Source organism: Rhipicephalus microplus, chromosome 1, assembly GCF_043290135.1.
Source record: "Rhipicephalus microplus isolate Deutch F79 chromosome 1, USDA_Rmic, whole genome shotgun sequence".
NCBI lineage: Eukaryota > Metazoa > Arthropoda > Arachnida > Ixodida > Ixodidae > Rhipicephalus > Rhipicephalus microplus.
In genome coordinates, this window is record NC_134700.1 from 301,453,460 (window position 1) to 301,474,498 (window position 21,039).

General features: G+C 45.4%; 1 protein-coding gene across 11 annotated transcripts in view; it reads left to right on the forward strand.

Moving 5' to 3' along the window:
* Positions 1–21,039, forward strand: part of LOC119165999 (high affinity cAMP-specific and IBMX-insensitive 3',5'-cyclic phosphodiesterase 8B) — a 404,448-nt gene that overhangs the window by 196,137 nt on the left and 187,272 nt on the right. For 10 of the 11 annotated variants that reach the window (XR_012884029.1, XR_012884034.1, XR_012884037.1 and 7 more), the window contains 3 exons: positions 8,453–8,523; positions 9,358–9,428; positions 20,479–20,652. Coding sequence is in view for 8 of the 11 variants with exons in the window: in XM_075865579.1 (XP_075721694.1) it covers positions 8,453–8,523; positions 9,358–9,428; positions 20,479–20,652 (316 nt within the window). In the remaining 3 variants the exon portion in view is untranslated. The remainder of the gene's footprint in view (positions 1–8,452; positions 8,524–9,357; positions 9,429–20,478; positions 20,653–21,039) is intronic. The other variant, XM_075865592.1, reaches the window with a different exon arrangement.

Consider the following 21,039-nt stretch of genomic DNA (forward strand, 5'->3'; position numbering starts at 1 on the left):
TTACTATGACAAAGCTTTACTTCTCCCGGTGTGCAGCATATAATCATATTGCGTTGCGGTACTGGTATCCCGTTCACCCGGTGCAGAACAACACCAAAGCAGTCTTGAATGAAAAATTTGGAAATCAAGTAGCTAGATTTTCGTTTTTCATAGCCTTACAAGTTTAGAAAAGCTGCATTAATCGCCAATTTCTGTAATTAGGCCGCGCGGTGGAACATTTACTGAGCCTTCAAAGCCCTAGAAGTATTGCAAAGAGGCAAAGCCACTGGTGAGGATAAAGTAACAACGGACCTCCTGAAGGATGGCGGAGAAATTGTGTTAGAAAAATTAGCGACCTCATAAATAAAGTGTCTCTTGACGGGAAGGGTACCAAAATCTTGGAAGAACGCCAACATCATCTTCATTCATAAGAAAGGAGACGTCAAGGACTTGAAAAATTACAGACCGATCTGCTTACTCTCCGCTCTTTACAAACTGGTTACAAAATCAATAGCTAACAGATTTAGGACGGTATTACAGTTCAGTCAGCCTAATGACCAATCATGACATAGTACCGGCTACTTCACAATAGATTATATTCATACTATCAATCAGGTAATAAAGAAATGCGCTGAATACAACCAACCCCCCTACATAGCTTTTATAGATTACGAGAAGGCGTTTGACTCAGTCTAGACGTCAGCAGTAATGCAGGCACTACGGAATCAGGGCACTACGGAATCAGGGCATCTAAAAACCTGTAATAAACATACTAGAAGAAATCTACAGAGGATCTACAGCCACCATAGTTCTCCATAAAGAAAGCGAAAGAATCCCAATAAAGAGGGGTGTAAAGCAGGGCTAGCAATACGAGTTAATGGAGAGTACCTTAGTAACCTGCGATTCACTGATGACATTGCCCTGATGAATAACTCAGGGGACGAATTACAGTTCATGATTACTGCACTGGACACGGAAAGCAGAAAGGTAGGTCTGAAAATAATATGCACAAAACTGAAGTAATGTGCAACAATTTCGGCAGAAACAGCACTACGTGATACGTGTAGAGGCGCTGGAAGTTGTAAAGGAATATGTCTACTTAAGACAGGTAATAACTGTGGAGTCGAATCACGAGATTGAAGTAACTAGAAGAATAAAAATGCGGCGGAGCACATTTGGCAAGCACTCTCAAATCCTGACTAGTAGATTGACACTATCCCTCAAGAGGAAGGTATATAACAGCTGCATCTTCCCATTACTCACCCAAGGAGCAGAAACCTGGAGGCTTACAAAGGGGGTTTAGCTTAAATCAAGGACGACGCAGCGTGCGAAGGAAAAGCAGATGATAGGTGTAACCTTAAGAGACAAAAAGAGAGCAGAGTGGGTCAGAGAACAAACCAGGGTTAAGGATATTGCCACCAGCACGTAGTGGGTCGACAGCAAGAGCGGCTCTCAATCTGGAGGAAAAAGAAGATCGCGTGCTTCTTCTCTGCTCGAGAGCCAGCCACGACTGACGCATCGTCCTAGAGATTGCTGCCCGGTGGTTTAATAAATCCCCCAGTACTTGTGACTCATTGTGACAATATCATAGTTGAAATCAAGAAAAAGAAATGGACATGGGCTGGACACGCAACACGTAGGCAGGATAACCGGTGATAATTAGGGTAACTGAGTGGATTCCCAGAGAAGGCAAACGCACGAAGGGGAGACAGAAGTTAGGTGGGCCGATGAGATTAAAAAGTCTGCGGGTATAACGTGGCAACGGAAAGCATAAGACCGGGTTCATTGCTGGATCATAGGAGAGGCCTTTGCTCTGCAGTGGGCAAAGTCAGGCTGTTGATGACGATGATGGTGATTATGATGATGACGACGACGACGAAAAGTCCTAAATTCAAGAAAACGTCAGATTCCCTGAAAGAGATAAAAAATCCTTAGACCTAGGGATGAATATCTTAGGTTGGTATCGATGCTAAATCAGTTTACACTATCAACACCCCCGCTTTGCCGCAGCCAATCAGATCGCCGCGCGGAAACGCGGTGGGGAAGGCGTCTGTAGTTTGGAGAGTAGAGTTCTGTATATGCTACAAAAAAGTAACTATTAGGCAGTAGAGTGCTTCGATGCGCGTAGGGGGCGAAAAAATCAATCGCGGCGCGTTTCTGCTTCAAACACCCAGAGTGGATCTACTAACCTCTCTCGTCACTCACGCTATTGCACTTTTTTGTAGGGGCGCCCTCATCGGGGCCTAGTTTAGTTTTAAAATGATCAAATAGTACATTTTTACGTGCCGCTTCACATAAAAACAACTTGTTCTTCTAGCAAGTAGTTTTCTTAAACATGTGTGGTGTCATCAATTTTTTGTAATAGTTTTTGCTCCAGTGGACTCGAGGTCAGTAGCAGCTTATCGAGAACTCGACAACATTATCCTCATTTCAAAGTTTGCGGTGGCCAACGGTTGCGACGGCAGGTAAAGGCTCGCGGTACGTTCAGATGTGTCTCGGACTGTTTCGTTTCGCTGTAAAAATTTCGAGCCTCTGCCGACCAACGCACTTTTTCTCATTCTGTTTGTTTTGACTCGTTCAAATGCTTTCGCGAAGGGAATTCAAGTGACTTCCGGGGAACGAAGCGACCGTTGAAGCTTTCATCAGATGAACACCCGTTGCAAGCCCGCGCCGGTGAGTAGCAACCACTTCAGTTTTTTTAAGGACGGTTGCTTGCGGGGCTAGTTGGTTCATTTAAACATATGTAGTTTTTTTGCCAATGACTGCGTAGGCGTCACATGGTGGCAGCGCATTGCCATATTAAATTTTAAAATTGCTTAACGTCTCAATCTGTAACCGGAAAAACGTGCGTTACTTGCGGCGTGGCTTCACGTGGGAACGAGTCGCTAACTCAATAGTTAATTCTGAAACTGTATCACCAGGTAACACCAACCAGGCCGTTGCGATAAAAGAATGCAAATAAATCTCTGTCGCCTCGCATGTGTCTTCGGAGCTAGCCCACATATTAGTGCAAAAAACCTGCTAGTTGATAGCTTACCGCAGTCGTGTTTTAGAAACATCACATGATTATGGGTCTGGTTTTGCTATAGTGTGACAAAGAAAGCGTCACATAAATGAGAAATGCTTTTTTTTTTCTGCCACAGCCTCCTGGCCCACCTGACATGGAAGCAGCTGTGTACAACGGCCAAGGAACCTGCTACATGACATGCCTTGTGAAGAAGCAGCCCTGAGTGATATACGTGTTATGACGTACCATTACATATATGTATAAGATACTGCTGTTTCCTAGTTAACTGAGTTTATCAGTTTGTTTTAGAAAATTTTATGCATTGATATCTGGTGATGTTACTTGTTTTTCCAGACTGCCATGCAACGACAGGATGAGTACCCCCGAATGTCCACTCTGCAAGCACGTTGAAACATCTGAATGTCCACTACAACAGGTTATCTCGAACATCACACATGTAATGCTGTATTTGTGAATGTTTTACCGCGCATATCGTGGAGGGATGCTTTATACTGGCCACAAGCATTGGCTGTCTACCGTGGCACAGAATCTACACTTCAATAATGTTGAAACTGTAACACTATTAGTTAGATTGTGTGTCACTGCTGAGCTCACCAACACACAGTTTGATGCCAGCCACTGTGGCCATATTTCGATGGGGGCGAAACGCTAAGACGCTCCTGTGCTTAAGGGTTTGTTCTGTTCGCCTGCACCACATGATCCATTTTACAAAGTGCTGCACATCGCCATTCTATTCAGTGGCGCAACAATAGCATCTTTTAAATCGTGTCATATCATTTCAAAAAGCCCAGGAGAGGTACAGCACCAAAACTAGTTCATGACTTTTCTTTACGTTCTGCTCTGACGGCGGTGGTTTGGTGCAGCGCACGCACAGCTTAACAAACAACATAACATTAGACGTAGGTACTGTACCCACCTCTACAAATGGGGCGCGTTTTGCCAAGATGTTTGCACCTCATTGAATTAATCGAACAAAAGTAAGGATTCCACCTTGTCGGCACCTTGTCATTCACCTGTGATGCCGCTCTGCTGAACTCGTGCTGCACAAGTTCTGAACTTCTCGTGCACAGCTGTGAACCAGTTCTGATTGATGCAGGTGAACTAAACTGACCATTGAAAAATAGAAGCTTGAAAATATAAAAAATATGTTAGCATAAGGTGTCAGAGCAAATGTTTTGACAAGCAGTCTTGTCTCCTGTGAGGCTACATTGTCATTTGTTTAAACTACTGGAAGCCAGAATCAATCTAAATTTGCCCAGTACTGTACGACTCACGATCACTTCATAGTTGGCATGTGAATCGTCAGAAATTATTAGTTGCAAAATGAACACCCCCACAGTGAGGGGCACTAACAGGCTTTCCTACATTTAGTTTTTGCCGTGTGACAGTTTACGAACAACACCCAGAACTGTTTTGTGTTAATTAACTGTGTTCAGCTCATAAAAGTTTACCGAAAGATGCGCAAAAGCTCATGCATAAGGCTGCACTCAATTGCTTTAGTTTTGCACATGTGTTCAATGGCTCCTAAAATAATAAATCATAAAGGTGATGAGCACTTGCAGCACAGCTTCCTCAAAGACGCGAATGCTGTGGTAAATAACAAGATTGTGTTCATTGCATGTAGTACTTTTTTTTTCATGTAGCAGAGAAACATCCCAGATTTCTTCGAGCACATCTGCTTCTGTTTAAGTTAAGTTGTCCTAACTATAGCGTCTACCACTACGAAGTGAAATTCTGTGCACTAAGGTCATGAAAAAAAATCCAAAGGTATTTGAAACATACATGATCTTGACTTATCGACAGCCACACTGCAAGATAGTGCGTATTTCAAGTCCTAACCTTTAAAAGTAGCACGGAGAAAACAACTTCAGCTTTCAAGCACAAGTACACTGAAAAAGCAAACACAATAACAAGTGTGTAATAAATGTGACCTTTATTGATCCAGTATTCGGAAAGATCTGCATCATGTACCACCAATTGATTTCAGGAGTGCTTGCTTGCAAGAGTGCTCAAACTCTATCGATATGTCTATGCAAAAAAAGGGATTGTGCTCAGGGCTGAGCAGATAGTGTACTGTAAGAGCACCAACGAGGATGTAAAAACAACAAAATTGTACAATGCATGCCTAAAGCTTATTTTTTTATAATTGCGCCTTTTTGATCTGTAAGCACACACCTCATAAGTGTTCCTTTAGCATACACGTTCACTGCATACTCAGAAGACCGGTCATTACCTGCGACGAAAAATTCTACCTGTTAGTCACTGTGTAACTTAACTTCAAGAATAAATGTAGCAAGCCTGAAATATTTTAGGTCCGTCACCTAAATACATATCACCTATGATATGGGCCCACGGCTGAGAATTAAAAATAGTGCCCACCCTGTCGACACGACATTGCACAATTGTGAAGTACTCAATGTAGCAATGCAGAGCGGAAAAAAAATCAGAACTGCACGCATCCGCAATTGCTTATTTAACAAATTTAGCAAAACTACATTGCTCTCACGGCGCTAGCTATCTATCAGTAATGTGCAAGTTTCCTTCCCGATTCAACATCATGCATTCACTTCACTTCAAGATCAACACTACAGGGCAAGCGCCGCATCTGACGGCAGAATCGAACCCTTGTCCTGAAGCCACGCTATTAAACTTGAGCGCCGCAACACACTGAGAGCGACGTTCATTCAGCGATCTCGATGTTCAGTTATATGTATATGCTTGTTAGCTTTCAACAGTCTTTACACATGGGTTTAAAGCTTTCGATATGTATGAGTGACTTGTTTTGTTCGGACCCGACCGCATACATTGATTGTACCGGCTTGGACACTCGCAATAAACAATGCAAACCTTACTTGATTGACGCTGTTTTTGCCAGTCGAGGCCAGCTAGGTCACCTGGCGATAATTACGGACGCGAAGCGCGATTTAGCAACGAAAAAAAAATCAGGAAGCGAGCAGCGCGAACCAGCCGCCCCCCCCCCCCCCCCCGCCTGCCACCAAAAAAAAATGCGTCTGTTTATTGATGATGATAGTACTACCAGCGCCATCTCGCCTCACGGTATTGCAGTTCAGTACGCCGCCACTACGCATTTGCATGTTATTTTGATGCAACAGCCCAAAGGTACAGTTTCCGTTCTCTAATCTGGTAGGTGTTCTGTGGCCTGCTCTTACCGCGCGGCCAGCCGAATGAGGCGGGTGGTTTGACCGGGTGCACGCACTCGCCACCTCGTCATCTCGAAAAGCTCGATTTCCCGCTTTGCCTCTCCGTTTTCGGTGTGAACGATCCTTGATGTGCCCCGCACATTGAATTAAGATGGGATGGGGCGCTGCAATGAATCCCCCTCTTAAAGGAGAACCCAGCTCAGGCCTATTGTGGCCCATGTTCGGAGGACTACGGTGTTAAAAAACTAAAACCGTGATGAGTCGGCTGCTGACCCGCAGGTCGCGGGTTCAAATCCCGGCTGTGGCGGCTGCATTTCCGATGGAGGCGGTAATGTTGTAGGCCCGTGTACTCAGATTTGGGTGCACGTTAAAGAACCCCAGGTGGTCAAAATTTCCGGAGCCCTCCACTACGGCGTCTCTCATAATCAAATAGTGGTTTTGAGACGTTAAAAAAAAAGTAGTAGTAGTAGTAGTAAAACCGTGATGAGGGCACGCAAACATAATAATAACAGATCCACTTTTTGGTATCGAGATTTTGTTTTGATTTCTTTTAGGCAAGTTCTCGCATGCGAAGCTAAGAATGGCTGGACATAGCGAGCTAGGAGATACGTGTAATTATAGCCCCCCTTGTTGTGTTATTAGGGAGAAAAATAGAGATTCTTAGTTTAGCGCACGCAACGGCCTAGCGCACGCATCGCCTGGGAGGGAGCACAGCCGCGCATGCGCAGTATACGTAATCGAGATGCGTGCGTTTGCGCACGCGAGGGATGCGTACTCTAGATCTCGGCTCTTACGTTACACACACTACAGCCGGTGCGTACTTTAGCAGTGGCTATCGAACAGACAAGACGGCTGCGACCGACAACACTACGGTGGTCGCGGCAGCGAACGAAATCCGTGTGAGTTTGGAAGGAGTTGGGACTTAAATAAGTAAGCTGAAGCCTACAAGTGAACAGGTGCAACGTATTGGGATCTCTGCTAAGCAGGAGCGCAAAGATGGAAGGTTGGACAACGTCATTCACGAAGACTCAGGAACGCGGTGGTGACGGGAAGCACCGCGACGGATTTGTGGGTTGTGTACGGAGCGTCGTGAATGATATCCTTTTCAACTGGGGTGGTTGCTGTGTGTGTCTAAACGAAAAATGTCTAAATGATCGCCTGCAAAAGCATTCCAAGTGTTAGAAAGTAAAGGTTAGTTCTGGTCACGCGTTTAGCGTGCATATGTGGATGCACGTACGCGTTCAACGATGCTCAGGTGATTTTTCTCGGACACGGTGCCCTCACCATTCTGAAAGCAGCAATCCCGACGTGAAGAATGACACGTAAAGATGCCGCCGCCAATGTGGCATTTTCGTATTTTGCGTGGATCAACCCCAGCTTGGTTTTTGTTTTTGTCTCGTGATCTTAAAAAAAAAAACGTGTGTAGCAAACAATAAATGTTAAATTGGCTGTGAGCAATAGTCTTCGCCGTCTCTGTCCCTCATTCGGCTCGTTCACCAAACCTCAACACCCCGAATCCCTACTACGGCCGCTGGATGAAAAACAAGGTCCTCAAAAAAGATCGCCTTGTCTCATACCCTGACTTGTGTATTGCGCCGACGAACACCGGTTATTACAACTTCTTGCCTCTCGAAGCAACACTCGAAGGCAAGCCTGTTGACGCCCAGGTGCACTACACGTTTCAGATGTTCCGAACGGCAAGCTAATGCTGTAGAACGCAGCCTTAAACGTAGCGTACGCAGCGCGCAGCACATTGCGCGCGTACAGTGTTGCGTACACTAAACTAAAACTATCTAATGGCGTAGAGGTAGCTCTAGGAAGAATGGGTCACTGGACCACTAGACAACTACATATCTGAGCTGATACGCCATAAGAAGAAAACGCAGGACATGCCTTCTGTATAACAAATTCAGGTGAAACGGTAACCTTGGTGAAATGGAAGTGCTGGTGACATCAGCTGTTTTGAGATAGGCAGAGCTCTTTCTCAATAAGTTATCTAGCTACTGAAAGTTTCCGCTCTCCCGATCTTTTCCCCACGCTAAACACTCCTCAGACTATCTTCGTGCAGAGTAGTAAAGTACACCATCACTACGAGGAGTGCAACTGCATCGTGTCGTTGTCAGAATGGTGCGTTTTCCCTATGTCCGAAGTGGCGGCTACTGCGCCTTGTCTTCTTTGATTTCTTGTAGGCAAGTTCTCGCGAGTTCCGTTACGTAGTTACGTTGTTTCGGTTGATGCTCGCGAATAAGAGTGACGAACCCTTTTTCTGCCGATGTATGCGCAGACAATTGGAGCACGTGGTGTACGTCAAGGAGAACCCTTTTCTAATGGACAGGCCCTTCTCGCCCGACGCTGGTGAGCTTTGCTGCTGCCTGACTAACAGGGCGCCGTTGGTCACTTTGGCAAACACGTTTTTGTAATTAGGTTTTGTGTATATTTTGTGTGTTTTTTACTTAACGCTATAGTAGTGATTAATGGATGAGGAATTGTATAGACACAAACGTACACTGCGGTTTCCTCGATATTTTAGGTATCGTTGCATCCCACCTGCTGATTCGAGAGAATCAAAGGAGGATGAAGCGTCTCGTCAAGGTGTCAATTATCGCGTTGATAAAATACTTGATGATTGCAACTGTGCCTTCGCAGCTTTAGCATACATCGTCCTGCACAAAATAGTGCCTCTATGCCCAGGTACACAATTTCTTCCTCTTGGCTTCGCTTTTGCAAAGTTTATCGCACATTTTTCTCGAAGCCTGAGTTGGAAACCACACGATAATTGTCACCTGTGTATTGACCTAGCATAAATTGAAAGCAGTGAAACTTTAATTTGATCTAAATCAACATCGCAGTAATCAAAAACTACTATACCACGTTCAGCCATACTAAAGAATTTTTCAATGTTAGAAAATTGAACTTCGACACTTCTACGTGGTGACGTGGGCTTTTGGTTCACTTGTAAGGAAGAAAGCATGGTTTAAGCCGTAGGTCAGATTATGCCCTCGCTTAGTCTTTGGTTCACGCTTGATTGTGAAGGCTGCTGCGAGACTTGTTGCATTGCACGTGTCCTCTCTGTGCGCTTCACATTTCAATTCAGTGAATACCATTACTAACCATGAATATTCGCAGTGCACGTGTGGGATGTAATTATGTAGAATGCATCGTGAATCTTATCTTCTCATTCGTACGCAGCCGGCTCCAACAAGCGACAGGCGTACGCAGCGAAGTACCACGCGATGACGATCGAAGGTCCAGTGACAAAGGTACGCTTCTCTGCACAACGCAGAACGTACAAAAAGAAGCGGCACGCCCCACCTCATTAAAGATGACCTCTGACATAAGACTATAAATCAGTGGCAACCACAATGTGACGCGATTATACTGCCTCGCAGACGTGAACAAAGTGCGAACATCCAGCAGTTCTGAATTATTAGTTTATTTCGCGAGAGTAGTCCAGCGCTCAAAAACGTCCTGTCTGCGTCTTATGTACACTGCAGCTGGGAAGTCCTGTAAGCTGATTAGCTCAAGGAGTACACACAGTGCCTGTGGCGTCTACTGTGCTTCGTCCTTGTGTCCTTGCGATGCCCTTGCTAACAAGTTGTAAAAAACCTTTCCACTAAACTCCGGTGACTTCGCATATACTTTGAGATGTAGGAATGTGTAAGTGGAGCAAATGCATGCATTTGACGTTATACTCCGGGACGTGAAGGACGGTGGATGCGGCCGAGCGTTGCGTGTCCGTGTGCGTGCGCGCAAAATCCCACCGCTTTTAAAGGGCCACTCATCAGGCCCCATACCGAATTTCAGTTAGACAGTGGAAGTTGTTGGGTGTCCGATAAGGAACGTTTTGCCTGAAAAATTTTTCGAATCGGTTCATTACGAGCGGAGAAAAAAGGTTTTTAGAAGCGGCGCGAAACGAGGGTGAGAGGAGACGAGCTCGAAACCCTTGCCGCTCCTCCACGTAGCTTTCACAAGCCAAACCTCTTCCCCACCCTCTCTGGCATCCGATCAAGAGGTGACGTTCGCATGACGTGCCCGAACAAGCCCAGCCCCCGTGCATGCTAGCGGCGTTGCTTTGTTGACCAGCGTTATTTTGTGGTCTTCTGCCTGTTTCTGTGGGATTGTTTGGAAACGCTGGCTTAAACGCGGTAGAGTAGATGAGCACGATGAGTTCGCGAACGCGTAGGAGCGTTCCACGGCGGTCGTCTGCTCAATGCGCTGACCGCGGGAACCCGAACGCGTATGAAACGCTGGCACATTAGCCCCGCATCTCGTAGCATTTCACGGGGAAAAATGTAAAAAAAAAACGTGCACAATTTTTATTGTGTCTCATTATTTATTTCAAGTTTTATTAATCTCTAAAGCAACAAATACATAAACTACGCATGTTGTGAAAAATAATTTTTGCCATGTCACGTGCTATACTGTTGATAACGTCAGAGCAGAGTCATCTTCGTAGAGGACCAACGTGACCGCAGTGCTGTGTACGTAGGGCCATTCCTACGCCCACGTCATGCCCTCATTCTCTACGCGTGCGCCGGTAGAGGAGAGGGCGAGCAGCATTCATCTTAAAATTGACCCATTTCCGCGGCGCGTGGCGTTGCAAATTTTGGCAGACGTGATCATGAACGCCTCGTCTACGCATTGCGTTTGACAGCTCAAAATTGTCAAACCTGGTGAGTGGCCATTAATGAACTTGCACGTGCCAGGTGAATTTAGAAATGAATTTAGAATGCGTTGTTACCGGCCACCTATCAAACGCACACTCGCGTCCTATTCAAAGACCGTAATCACACCTTTTTAGGAGCGAAGCTCCTTAAGGCGTGGGCTGTGCGTCCCCTGTATGTAGCCACCTCTCGTTCAGTTCTACGCTAGCCACCGCCCGATCTAAAGGGTACAGCCATATCCATCCGTCCATCCGTCCATCCGTCCGTCCATCCATCCATCCATCCATCCATCCATCCATCCATCCATCCGTCCGTCCGTCCGTCCGTCCGTCCGTCCGTCCGTCCGTCCGTCCGTCCGTCCGTCCAAAAGATGCAAGATGTTATAAACTAGACGGCGGTACGTGTAGTTGATTATGAAAGATGCGAGGTGTTATAAAATAGGAATGATGCCACATATGGCGCGTGTCATCGTTCGATATAGTGCAGCGACGTACGCTAGGGGGAGCGTTGCAATAAAATCGAGTGGGCAAAATGTACGGAGGATTCATGGTTTACCAGGTTTACCTCCGGAGCTTCGCCCACTCATCATCATTCACTTCGTGGATATGGCGGCATTTTTTTTAAGTGTCCACGTTAAAATAGTAAAAGCTTGATGAAGCCTGGCCTTCTATGAAACATAGACCCGCACTTCATTCATAAAACACGCCCAATATCGCACAAATATCAAAACATTTGGCAGGCTCGCTCTTGCATCATTTTATTTTTTACAGCGAAAGCTGTTATGAGACCACAAGGGTCTCTTGCGCCATAGTTATCCGCCGCCGATTTCCGTAACTCATATCACGCGAAATGAAAAAATCTGGGTAAATAAAAAAGGGCACAATATATCTGAGCCCAGATCCCCTGCGTGCCAACGCAGTATTGTAATTCATACGATGAGCCACACCAGTACTTGCAACTCCGTTGAAAACTGGCCTTAGGCAGCATGATAATATATAGTAGCGCAGCCAAAGAACGTGGGCAAAAGACGGCACATTCACAACACAGCGCTAAGTTTCAAAAGTTTATTGCCCAGAAAGGAAATGCATGCAATACAGGGTTGCCGTTTGCTGATGTATGCGCGTACTATAGGTTACAATTTAGTGTTCTGAGAGCTATGCACATGTGACGTAATATCGCGAGCAATACGAGTTCTAACGCGTGAGTGCGTGGCCAAGAGCCTCATAATACAGATAACGTGATACGAGGATGGCACTACCGAAACTGGAGGGGAAAGGAGGGCGCTCTTCCGCTGACTGTTGACACTCCCGCATCACCATACACGCATGATCGTTGCTGTTAAACGGCAGTTTAGCGCGTGCCTTCGGCCGCTAGCAATGATGACATGAAAATGAAAAATTCACCGAAAAGGATGCATATCGAAATGCTCAGCGAACATCATCTAGATGTAATAAAAGCATGTGCATCACGGCCGGCTACGTCACAGCCCATGTTTTTGTAGCTTCATAGCCTGCTAAGTCAACTGGTTGTGGATGTGTGCGTTGAAATGAATTCATATCACCGACGGCACCCACTAGCAGCCGACACGCTATAACCTGCGTTTTGCAGCAACGATATCGAGGCGGGAGTGTCAACAGCTAGCGTGAGCGCGCCACCTTTGGTTTCCCACAGCGGCCGCTGCAAATCAGCCGATGTATGACTCGAGGCTATTCAACATGCGATAGTATATTGCTCACGATAGTACGTGTATGATTTTGTGGAGTACAGGCTGTTTCATACTTAGGGGGAATCTCGGAGCACCTGGCATCGTGCTGCGACTAGCGCTGCAGTCGCGCGCAGACGCTTCAAGGTAGTGGAGTTGAACTGCGTCATCAGCTAAGGCAGCGCGCGTGAGCATTGCCGGCCAGCGCACGAATATCAATGTTAACGCGGTAGATGGGCTGATGCTCTGCACCTATCATTTCAGGAAAAGTCTGCACCGCTAGATAGGACACGAATACACAAGGAACGACGAACTTGCGCGTGCTTTATTAAGCGCGAAGAATTTCTTAGCGAACTTCGGCGACATTGAGCGTATCTATCTATCTATCTATCTACCCGTCCGTCCGTCCGTCCATCTATCTATCTATCTATCTACCCGTCCGTCCGTCCATCTATCTATCTATCTATCTATCTATCTATCTATCTATCTATCTATCTATCTATCTACCCGTCCGTCCGTCCGTCCATCTATCTATCTATCTATCTATCTATCTACCCGTCCGTCCGTCCATCTATCTATCTATCTATCTATCTACCCGTCCGTCCGTCCGTCCATCTATCTATCTATCTATCTATCTATCTATCTACCCGTCCGTCCGTCCATCTATCTATCTATCTATCTATCTATCTATCTATCTATCTACCCGTCCGTCCGTCTATCTATCTATCTATCTATCTATCTATCTATCTACCCGTCCGTCCGTCTATCTATCTATCTATCTATCTATCTACCCGTCCGTCTATCTATCTATCTATCTATCTACCCGTCCGTCTATCTATCTATCTATCTATCTATCTATCTATCTATCTATCTATCTATCTATCTATCTATCTATGTAACGGCCTACGACATTTAGATCTCCTGGCCGTTTCTATAATGGTATTGATACCAGACTTAGTACAGGAAGGCCCTCAAGCAAAGATTTTACACTGCGAGCAGTGTGAATCGGGCTCCTCGCATGCTGGTACATGAAACAACCGTCCTTGAACGGCCCATTCAAGACATAAGGGAGCCATTCTCTCTCTGTTGTAAGGGAGTACGTGGAGGCCGAAAGGTTCCCATCGATAAGAACCAGTGGTCCAAGTCCTTCCCTGGTCATGGCGGCCCAGACACTCACAGAGCATCGGCCACTGGCAAAGACCGACTGCATGTGCTGTGGTGAATACCTGGCGAGGAAGGAAATGCTGGATTGGTTACACGGATTTATAAGAACGACAATGGCACATAGTCACTTTATCCCCGAACAATTTCGTCTTGCTTGAAGATCCATATAATAAAATTTTAATTATGCGAGATCGCCAAGATGGTGCGAAATATTCGACATGTTGGTAAGGCACCCTCAGTGCGTTTCAGAAGGCCTCGCAAACTCAACTGTATTTTTCTAAGGTAATGAGGTACAATATACAAACATTGGCTAAGGTGCTTAAGTTTGGCGAGCTGCTCACGATAAGAAGTAACACAGCTTAAAGAGAATCAAAGCTAAGCAACGTTCTACAGCAAGTTCGAAGACAATAATGTGCTGGGCTTTACTTGCCTTAACCACAACGTAATTAAGGTGCACTGTAGTGGGTGACCTGCCATTAATTTTACCAGCTGCAGCTACTTACCCTGTGCACTACTCTTTCTACACATTCAATGGTGAATAGTACAATATGACATTAATGTAGAAGACAAATCGCAAATGTTACCTTGAGTTCATTGGACGCCATACTCGCCGTTCCTGATCCCAGCGACTTGAAAACGTTGATTCATCGCTGAACACGACTTCTCCCCACTCTTCTGAACCCCATATCTGCACAGAACGCGCAAACTGCAGTCGCGTGGATCTTTGCCTGTCCGTGTTGTGGGGCTTCTGGGCCGCGACGCAGTTGGCAAGCCCTGCTTCTGCCAACCTCCTACGGATAGTGCAGACGGAGGTGTTGAGATGCAATGCATCTTTTATGCCTTTCGTTGTTATACGGGGATCAGCTACTACGGCGGCGATAATTAGCCTGTCCACTTCATCATCTGTGCATCTTGACCTTCCAGCACGGTCTCGGTTACTGATCCCCCCGGTTTGTCGGTATGCTTGGATGGCACGACTCACCGCATTTTTTGACCTTTGAAGGAGCCGGCAGATGACCCGCTGAGAAAAGGCTTGAATGCTTAACCCTACGATGCGTCTCCTTCCATCAGCTGGTACTCGTGGCGACATCATTGAAGACGAATGTGGGGGCCTTGAAACCCCCTATCTTATACTCTTTCGAGAATGGCACTGTCCAATAGCTGTTTAATAACTGGGCTGTGCCGCGATATGCTGCCATTCAACATTTGCTGTACGAGATAATTTCTTATCGTCACCAAGCCCGAAAGACCACGAAACAAGGCAAAGAATTGACAAAAATTACAAAATGGTACTGCGCCTGCGTCGCAAGCACGCGTGAACCTCCTGAGTGCCCAATTTTTCTGAGAGAGTTATAATAAAGAATCGCGTTTCCACGCAGTGAGTAATGTGTACAGAGTAATGTGTACAAAATGAGCGGTGTGCCACCGTGCGAGGTATTTGGTCGATCAGCTTAAGGAATTAACTTTTGTTTCCTTGTGGGGCCTCCAACATTTGAGCCCTTCGAACTGAAATGTGCTCGCCTGTAATTCACTGCAGTATTTTACAAAACAACGTGACCAGAATACCAGAATACACGCTGATGATCGAGCGACGGATGTTAATGGAGGCAGTCTCAATTTCCGACTACTTCGCGTTCGAGAATGTTCCGTGCATATGTCATGAGTATAGTTCTATTCAAATACTGAAAGCGGTGACGCCCACTTCAACCTTCGTTATTTTCTCTGGTTTCCGGAAAAAACATTCCCAGATACCACCAAATATGAAAAGACCCGAAAGTAAAAGCCTGTGACATCTCTTGCACGTCTCAATCCGCATTAATTCACGCTTACTTGTCTTAATTTACTATAATGCATCCAATTATTAAATTGACTTTAATCGGGGTTTATGGTTCTAGTAGCAGAAGACACATGAATATATGAAATCAGAATCTTACGAACTCTTGGGTCGAGGCTGGACTCCTACCAATAATAAGTACGGGCTCTCAACGTGACAGAACCACGATATAGAGAGAGAAATAAATTGTAATATATAGATATGACATAGAGCTCCACCAAAGTAACGTTTTGGGAATGTTTGCTTATTCGGGGTTCTTTAACGTCCACTCAGTATACTAGTTTTCAAGTGTCTCTCCTCTATCGAAATACGGCATGCGCGACTAGACTTGAAGATGCGTCTTTCGGGTCAGCAGCCGAGCATCGAAACCACTGCACCACCGCAGCGGCCTTAATAAAGGATTTATCCTTAACAAACCGAGCTTGTTTTCACCTTTCTTCCTCGGCTCTTTTCTGCAGCTCTTGTACGTTTGGTGGTTTCACGCATGTTCATATACACATGATATTTGGACCGAGTATTACTACGTGCGTCAGTTCGGCGAATGGGAGCACAAAAGGCAACACTGCTGGCTGAGCTTATTGATTGCCTAACTCGACATTCAAAATGTCATCACGCCGCGGATCGCCTAGGAGTAACGTGCACTATGTGCAGCACGCCGAAACCCGCAAATGATGTGTGGTCGTCACATTAGCGCTCGGCGTTTTTCATTGTCTTCACAGCGACTACAGAAGTGGCACCTTGCGCCGTCCGCATCGTTTCGAGATGCGCGCCGTTGAAACGAGCGAAAGGGCAGGCTGCCGGGTGATATGGGACGAGCGTGCGCAGTACGCGCTCCCGGACAGAGCCATGCAGCCGCCAGAAGGCGCAGCGACGCGCCTCGGCACGCGCTCCCGTAGTCTCTAAAATTATGCACTCGACTGTACATCCCAAAGATAGCATTACGAATGCATCTAACGCATGCATCTAAAACGCATGCATTACGAATACATCTAAACACGATGGTTCAGGAATTCATTAAAAAGGTTGGGTAACAGAAAGAAACGTTTATACCGAGCTGCAAAAGGAACCACAAATGAATGCGCATGAAATAACTATTACACAGCGCAACGCGCATTCTTATATGCCTTCAGGAAAGCAAAAAAAACGTACTTTCACGAAGACCTGTCCAATTAAGATGCGGTTCAACAACCGAAAGAAATTCTGGCAGGTGGCTAATCCTCAATATATAAACAGCAACACGCTAATTAACGAAGACAGTGAAATGGTCGACGACGAGGAGTGTGCGAAAATTTTGAATCCAAAGCATTTCTTAGCGAACTTCGGCGACTTTGAGCGTATCTATCTATCTATCTATCTATCTATCTATCTATCTATCTATCTATCTATCTATCTATCTATCTATCTATCTATCTATCTATCTATCTATCTATCTATCTATCTATCTATCTATCTAGATAATCTATCTATCTATCTATCTAGACTTTTATCTATCTTAACTTTTAGCTCTCCTGGCCGTTTCGATAACGGTATCGATATCAATCTTGGTATGGCATAACATGACTGTATGAAAAACATAATTGACTAGTCATAACATGAAAATCATGACATGTATATCATGAATGCCATGATATACATTCTATGGTCCTGTAGCTCTTGCGCTGGTTTCGTTCACATGGTATGTTGCAAAACTGGTAAGGTATGGCATGATTGCATGGCGAACACAAGCGACAGACCTTAGCATGAAAATCATGACATGCGCGTCATGTAAAAACATGACTACATGCCACGCTCATGATGCGCTCTGGGCCGTTTCGCTAGCGTCTCATATAATAAATTTGGTATTACAGTATGCGAACGGATGACAAAGGTATGTGACTGGTGCAAACATGATAATCATGAGAGGTGTGTGATGTAACAACATGACTACATGCTATGCTCATATTGTGCTCGCGACCGTTTCGCTAGCTTCACACGTACCAAACTCGGTATTACGTGACGCGAACGGACGACATAGGTAAATTACACATCCAAACATGATAATCACGACATGCGTGTCATGTAACAACATGACTACATGCCACACTGATGATGCGCTCATGGCCGTTTCGCTATAGCTTCACGTATACCAAATTTGGTATTACGTGGCGCCAATGAATGACGAGCGTATGTGACTGGTGCAAATATGACAATGATGAGATGCGAGTCATGTGAGAACATGACTGTGTGCCACAGTCAAGGTGCCAATACATTTCGAAGCGGCGTGGTGTGCGTGCTCGCCCGCGTTCATTCCGTCGCGTCACGCCGGCGTTGCCACGGCCAGGCACCGGTCCTGCCATATAATTGCAGGCGCGCGCCACGCGGTGTTGCTTTGACGCGAAAAGACGGAGACGCAGTGTTGTCTGGGTAACGCATCGGTGCGAAATGCACCATGTCGCATTTCGCACTGGTTGCCATCACTCCGCGCCGACGGACGCTGGTCACGCCTGGCGTCAGATTATATAGTGCTCGCTTTTTGCTAACGTAGCGTCGCTGCGCCCAGCGTGCGCACTCGTCAACGCTACATTGGGGTATATTGGGCCTTTCATGATGCGCTCGCGGCCGTTTTCCTAGCTCCACATATACCAAATTTGGTGTTACGTGACGTCAATGGATGACAAAATACATGACTGGTGGAAACATGATATTCCTGACACGCGTGTTAAGCAACAACATGACAACATACCACGCTCATAGCGTGCTCACGGCCGTTTTGCTAGCTCCGCATATACTAAATTTCGTATCACGTAACGTGAATAGATGAAGGTAAACGACACATCCAAACGTGATAATCACGACAGGAAGTCATGTACGGCATCGTTTACTTCCACCTCGTAACGTTGTACTGATTTCCAAGTGACATAACATTTCTCATTCGTGCTTCATATGTCACTGATTCCCACTGTACGTGGGATCTGCCGATTTTTTCGATGCAGATTTTGCGTCAGTTTTCACCAAGGAACCTAACCTACCATTTCCTTCTACAGCGACGAGCACACCGGATGCCATGCCAGCGATAGCTTTCCATGTCGATGATATCTTCTCTCTGATTGACAATCCCAAACTGTCATATTTAGCCTAAGTCAATAACATAAATTCAGAAGTGTTAAAGAATACCAAACATATAGGTGCTGCTTATTTATGTCTATTGTTATCTCAGTCACTTTCCACAGGCATCATACTTCATGATTTAACGGAGGGAAGGATTGTTCCAATCTCTAAATTCGGGAACACGCATTCCCCACTTTACTATCGCTCCATCTCACTTACCAGCGTACCTTGCAAAACCATGAAACATGTTATTTATACATAAATCATGAAATTTTTAGACTCGAATAATTTTTTCATCCTTCACCGCATAGACTTCGCAAAGGGCTTTCATTCGAAACCCAATCGGCAGCGTTTCTGCATGATCTTCACACAAATATCGATACTAACCTACGGCCACACGCCATGTTTTTAGACTTCGCGAAAGCGTTCGATAAGGTGCCACATCAACGATCACTACTAAAACTATCTTTGGCAAATCTACACCTCGACATCTTACAATGGATCGAAGCCTTTCTTAATAATCGTTCCCAGTTTGGTTTTATTAACAATGGCACCTCTGATTCCCTACGGGTAGCTTCCAAAGTTCGTTAAGGATCTGTATTTGGGCCTCTCCTATTTGTAATATATATGAACGATCTACCTGCGCATGTAACCTGTAATATTCGCATGTTTGCAGATGATTGCGTTATTTACAGGCCTATTACTGATACACCTCACCAAATTTCTCTTCGGGCAAATATTAACCTTCTGAAACAATGGTGTGACTGTTGGCTAATGACGTTAAACCCCGCTAAATGCAAGGTTGTGACATTTTCCCGCCTACGTAACCCTTTGTTTTATTCATGTTAAATCAATAACATATCATTGGAAGCTTCGCCCTCATACAAATACATCGGTGTTACCCAAACTGATGATTTAGCTTGGAACGCACATATTACTAACGTCGTCTCATCTTCTAACAAGGCACTTCGTTTTCCTAAACGACACCTAAAACAACTGTATTTACGATGGAGGCGGAAGTGTTGTAGGCCCGTGTGCTCAGTTTGGGTACGCGTTAAAAACCACAGGTGGTCGAAATTTCTTGAGCCCTTCACTACAGCGTCTCCCATAGTCATATGATGGTTCTGGGGCGTTAAACCCCACATATCAATCAATCAACACTTAAAACAAGCCTCAAAGCATGTCAGATTACTAGCCTATCAAACCATAATCCGCGCTAAACTCGAATACGTAAGCGCAGTGTAGAGCGCTCACCAAACATATTTAGGCAACGCTCTCGAAACCGTGCAAAACCATGCTGTAAGGTTCATACACTCTCAATATTCATATGTCAGCGTGCTGTCATTATGAAAGGACTTGGGTCCGCCAACCCTTGCTTCTCGTCGCCGTGTATTATCTATATCTCTCATAAGTTTTATGATTGTTCACTTAATCAACCACCGTACATTATTCCCGCTGGCAGAGTGTCGCATCGAACTGGACACATCAACCAAGTGGGCCACTCACGCACTCATACTACCACCTTTTCAAGTTCTTTTTTTTTTTTTTTGCACAGTGACAGGTTGGAACAGCCTGCCTCACCAAATTGCCACCCTTACCAGTGCACCCGCATTCACACAAGATATATCTCATCATTTTTGAGAAATGAAATCACTAGATGTCATTTTGATAATTCCAACTGCTTGTGTATATCACAGAATCATGTACGCTGCACCCATGTCCTGTTTATTATTGCTTATCGAAATGTTATTTCTGACGATGTATAATGAACATATGTAAACCCACTCCTATGTAATACCCCTGTTGGACTTTTTAGGTAATAAAATGAAACGATTGAAATAAAACTAACTTGATTGCAGGTTGTCAACATGCTCATGGCGACAAAAGACAACTGCGCAGCCTCTGTGGGCCAGTCACTGGACCGCGTCATCGACATCCTGAAATCTACCGAACTGTACAACCCGCAACTGAGCGCCAGCATGGGGAAGGCCGAGGACCAGATTACGTCAGACCTTGTCGCGGGACTCACTTCTGTACGTTAACGTTTAGACAATATCAGTAGATGCGTGCACGCAGCCTCTCTAGCACAGTGGACTCTCCTCACCTAGTGTGCCGCAGTCGCGAAATACGGCCTCGCGAGGCCTAAGACAATGAAAGAGGTTAAAGTGTGGAGTGTGTGTGGAAGGGTGGGAGGGAGGTAGGCGGCATTCGATGAAAATTTCACCTACGTTCCAGCCAAAGTATAGGCAATTCTCATATGTCATAAATGAGTATCATATGAAGTAGCAACCTTTTGGGAAACATACCAGTACAAAGAGCTCACCAACAGTTGTATTTTATAGCATTGTGCCTGCATGGGGTGCCTCGACAAAAGAATGATTGAGACCAATTATGCCCGTGTAGCTTACAATTAAACTTTC